The 4,177-nt window shown below is 48.7% G+C and overlaps 2 protein-coding genes across 2 annotated transcripts in view; both read right to left on the bottom strand.

Moving 5' to 3' along the window:
- LOC119360476 (protein trichome birefringence-like 1) overlaps window positions 1-761 on the bottom strand; it is a 4,225-nt gene extending 3,464 nt beyond the window's left edge. Inside the window, exon 1 of the mRNA XM_037626101.1 lies at window positions 678-761. Coding sequence (XP_037481998.1) covers window positions 678-761 — 84 coding nt within the window. The remainder of the gene's footprint in view (window positions 1-677) is intronic.
- A 927-nt stretch (window positions 762-1,688) lies between these two features.
- Window positions 1,689-4,177, bottom strand: part of LOC119360475 (protein trichome birefringence-like 1) — a 4,056-nt gene continuing 1,567 nt past the window's right edge. The window contains exons 2-6 of the mRNA XM_037626100.1: window positions 3,144-3,232; window positions 2,772-2,824; window positions 2,502-2,675; window positions 2,258-2,413; window positions 1,689-2,153 (exon numbers count right to left, since the gene is read on the bottom strand). Coding sequence (XP_037481997.1) covers window positions 1,811-2,153; window positions 2,258-2,413; window positions 2,502-2,675; window positions 2,772-2,824; window positions 3,144-3,232 — 815 coding nt within the window. The 3' untranslated portion in view covers window positions 1,689-1,810. The remainder of the gene's footprint in view (window positions 2,154-2,257; window positions 2,414-2,501; window positions 2,676-2,771; window positions 2,825-3,143; window positions 3,233-4,177) is intronic.

The raw sequence follows: 4,177 nt of genomic DNA, 5'->3' as shown, positions 1-4,177 counted from the left end.
GACCTATTGCGGATAAAGGCACTTTGACACGGTAAGATCAGATCATTCATCAGCTTCGTGCAAGGATCTTGGCAATCAATTTTCCAATGCTGTGTATCAGGCTGGTTGACCTAAAATCCGAGATGCTACTGGTTCCTTCTAATAGACTGAGGATCATAACATCCATGTTGAGGGCTTGCAGATTTGACATGTTCAAGCCGCTTAATTTGTTCAGGACACTCATCAGGTCCTCTGATTACAACCCAGTACTTCTGGTAGAACTTGCTGGCATCTGGGCCTGGCGCTATGTCGGTCAGGGCCTGGCGCTCTGTCGGTCAGGGCTTGGCGCTCTGTCGGCGTTGTTGTCGTTGATGGCAGCGAGCACTTCCTCCCCAAAGAACACGCAAGCTGCGTGAGCAGATCCGCGGCCAGCGAATAACCAATGGCCTCAAAATTCAGCTTTACTTTCCTAGACACCGACTGTTCCCAGGAGACCGGAGAAGAAATCCAACGCTATCTCCATCTTGTCCTCGTGCCCCAGAAGAATTGTCCCTGATGCTGGAGGATGGTGTTTTTTCTTCTCCTTGCAGATGCCTTCACATGGAAAAATTTTGTACAGACGTCCCCTTCCATGATCCCTCTGATCGTGGATATTTGGTGCCATATCGAGCACTGCAACCTCATCTTCAGACTGTTACACCGAGGCGGTGCTCGGCAACAGAAATCTCTTTCAAATCACGCGCCAAATCAAGCCGGTAGATGAGGTCGTTTGCGATGTCCATGGCTCTGCTCATCCGGTCCGCCGGCCTGCTGTACGAACTTCTATTCTTCTAAGAGCCCCTGCCACTCTGCCCAACTTAGTGTGCAACACCACAGACCGGTCCGGCGAGCGAGATAACCGGCCGCTGCCATGCCGTGGCCACCCACCACCACATCAAAACCTTCCCTCTTCGTCCGGAAGTTCTCGAATCTGAATTCTCTGCAGTGTTTGAACTGTGTGTCGCATGTAAGAAGCAACAGACAGTGACCGCCCCCTGTAGCAAGCGGGAGGGAAATAGGTCGTGCCTGAGATGGTTGAACAGGACCCTGTGGAGCTTAACCAATTTTGCCTTTTGCTGCTCGTTCCTCCAAGTACGAGTTCCTATGACCTGTAAAAAGCAGCGTGTTATCATCCCTGCTAGCTAGTAAAATTGAATCAAAGAGAAATAATGGGAGGAGGAGGCAGTGTTACCTCACATCCTTTCTACTCCAGCCCAGCCCAATGTGTTGTCATTCAAACAGTATCTGCTCATATCACGGAGTGATACACACATGAGGGATGGAAGGTGCAACAATCCCTTCGGGATTCGGTCCATCCACGGGCATCTTTTAAAGGGAAATAACATGTGGAATAGCTTTGTCATTGTTCTTCGTGTCAAGGTTCCGGGTGAAAACCCTTGTTTGTCTGGACTCGACAATGGCGACGCTTACCGCTGTTATCATTGAGCTTAGGTGTTTTGGGGCATTGTATGGCGTTGTACTCAGATCCTTCTATGCTCTCTTAGAGTAGCCTTGTCGTGTCCTGCGTGATGCGGGTAGTCTAGGATCGGCATTATTTGAGAGCTACCCATCACTTTGTATCGTTCGGCCGTGTAATCTGTTCGGTGTTTGTTTTATTTATAAAGCGGGACGAAAACCTGTTTAGAGTATGCGATTCCTTGATTTGTCAACTGATTTCAGCCTCATTTCCCCACCATGCATTAGTCAATTGGAACCAGACAGAGTATATCAGCCTAGCTAGATTGTTGTGTCTTACAAGTACAGTAGTGTTTTACTGATCCTACAAGGCTAGCTACAAGTGTACATTAGAGGAGGGATATCTCGTCAAGGAAGCAAGCAAAAGCACATTCCAAGTATCAGGCAACCCCGGCAGGCACCAGTGGCTGCAGTCAGCATACACCACCGGCCGCCGCCGTTGCTCCAACGACAGAGGCTTCCCATCCCTGTTGATCGAGTACACCGAAGGGTGCGCGTCGATCCTGAGCTCGGAAAGGCGCGTGATGTTCAGGTACGTGGCCGGCGTCCTCATGCTCCGTATGCTCCCCTCGACGATGGACACCATGCTCTTCGGGAACCATGGAACGATCGCTTCGTCCGCGGCGATGGGGGCCGTCTGATTGTAGCACCAGTTCGCACTGCATACATTGTAGTACCAGCGTTGTATATATGTTAGGAGGTTCGGTCAGTGGGTGATGCCTGAGTTTTTGTTATGTTAGTTGGCGGGAAGAAATGTGCGTACCCTTTGTGTTCAGGCGAGACGCTTCGGAAGAAGACCCTGGTTCTGGTCTGGTCCACGTTGTGATCCACCCATCTCGCCCATGTCCTCAGCGCTCTGCTGAATGCTTCCTCTCCTTCCATCTTCACCAGCATCCCGTTTCTCTCCAGATGGTCCCAGCTGCAGCCAGTCAAGTAAATTAAATCAGCTCGCCGGCCGTTGGAAAAGGAGGAGTTAACAACGCAACGCAGGATGAAGATCGACTTACGCCCTGAGCTTGCCGGTGTGCGTCCACCAGTGGCCGGTGTTGAAGACGAGGACGTCTGCCCCGATCACCTTCTGAAGCATGGCCGGGAGCTGGTCCAGCTTGAGCACCTTGGTCCGGTCTGGCTTGGTCTCAAGCTGCACCAGGAACGGGCCTCCCCGAGAGAAAGTCGTAGGCCTCCCCGAGTGAGTTGAAAGTCAATCCTAACTCCGATTTTATTAAACTCTTCATAGGCTTCTCCGCATATTTGCAAAATAGATTGCTCCAATAAACTCATCTTCGATGTGCACGGAGTTCTGTCCAATGGAGCACTCCGCAGCCACAACCTGAAATTACCATGGAGTGATTTCAATTTTCATAATTCATTGGACATTCTTTTTTCGATAAAGGGCGCTTTTATTATCTCGAAATGTAGCATCAAGCGGATACAGAACATTATGAGTAACACCCGGCCTCTGCATAACTAGGATGCACACAGCCCAACACGGAGAGTCTGACAAAATAAATGAAAAAAAACCGACAAATCGGCGACAGTAGAGTCCTATAGACCGACACTATGCCTATGTCGCAAGGGATGGTGGACCGATCTGGAGATTATGCTGCCACCCATGTTGGGTAAAAACCACCGTAGCCACCTGCTCCAACCGCGTACACACCGCCTTGAACAGCGGTTGGTACTCCACTTGTTGTAGTGTAGACCATGTACGAAGCAAGTGCGTATAACGGAAAATAACCTGCAAAGGAGAATCATTTTTATCATTGAAAACCAAATCATTTCTACATAGCCAAAGCGACCATAGTAAGGCGTATGCTCCCACCCGTATTAGCGTTTTGAATTTATTTGGAATACCGTCCAATCAGTGACCAAAAATATTGGCGACACTTGTGGGCGGATACAAATTTGACGCTATTTGGATGATTGACCATGTAGTACGTGCAAACTTGCATTGGAAAAAGAGGCGTTTGATTGTCTCCTCATGAGTACAAAAACAACACTTCTTACTCCCTAGCCAGTTGCGTCGTGCGAGGTTGTCTTTGGTTAGAACAACTACCCTACGAAGATACCACATGAAGATTTTAACTTTTAGTGGAATCTTCGACTTCCAAATTTTCTTATTGTTACTCACCGGTACCTCAGAATGCATGAGTGCACGGTACATAGAGTCTACTGTGAATGACCCTGATGTAGTAAGGTTCCAGTGAAACACATCCGGCCTTGTCTAATATTAATCGAATCCAAACTGGATAAAAGATTGTGCCATGACATAAGTCGGGGGCCAATCAAATCCCGCCTAAACGAAATATTGGATGGGGATGAACTGAGCACTTGCGCAATAGTATTATTCTTTTCGCGAGCAATGTTGTACAGGGCTGGATATTGTTCTCGAAGACTGGCATTGCCTAGCCAGATGTCTTCCCAGAAACGAACCTCCGACCCGTCCCTTATCGCGAAAGACCCAAAGCGAAAGAGATGTTTCTTTGCCACCATTAGGCCAGCCCAAAAGTGCGAGTCACCAGGTGTCCAATATGCCTGAGACACTGCCTTTTGGCCTAGATACTTGTTGCGCAGCATGATTTGCCAAACACCATTCTCAGTAAGAAGTTTGAACAACCATTTACTAAGTAGGGCCTCATTCTTGATTTGCAAGTCATGAATTCCAAGGCCACCTTGGTCTTTC

Source organism: Triticum dicoccoides, chromosome 2B, assembly GCF_002162155.2.
Source record: "Triticum dicoccoides isolate Atlit2015 ecotype Zavitan chromosome 2B, WEW_v2.0, whole genome shotgun sequence".
NCBI classification, from domain to species: domain Eukaryota; kingdom Viridiplantae; phylum Streptophyta; class Magnoliopsida; order Poales; family Poaceae; genus Triticum; species Triticum dicoccoides.
Note: the sequence above shows the minus strand (reverse complement) of the source record. Positions and strands in the feature narration are given on the sequence as shown.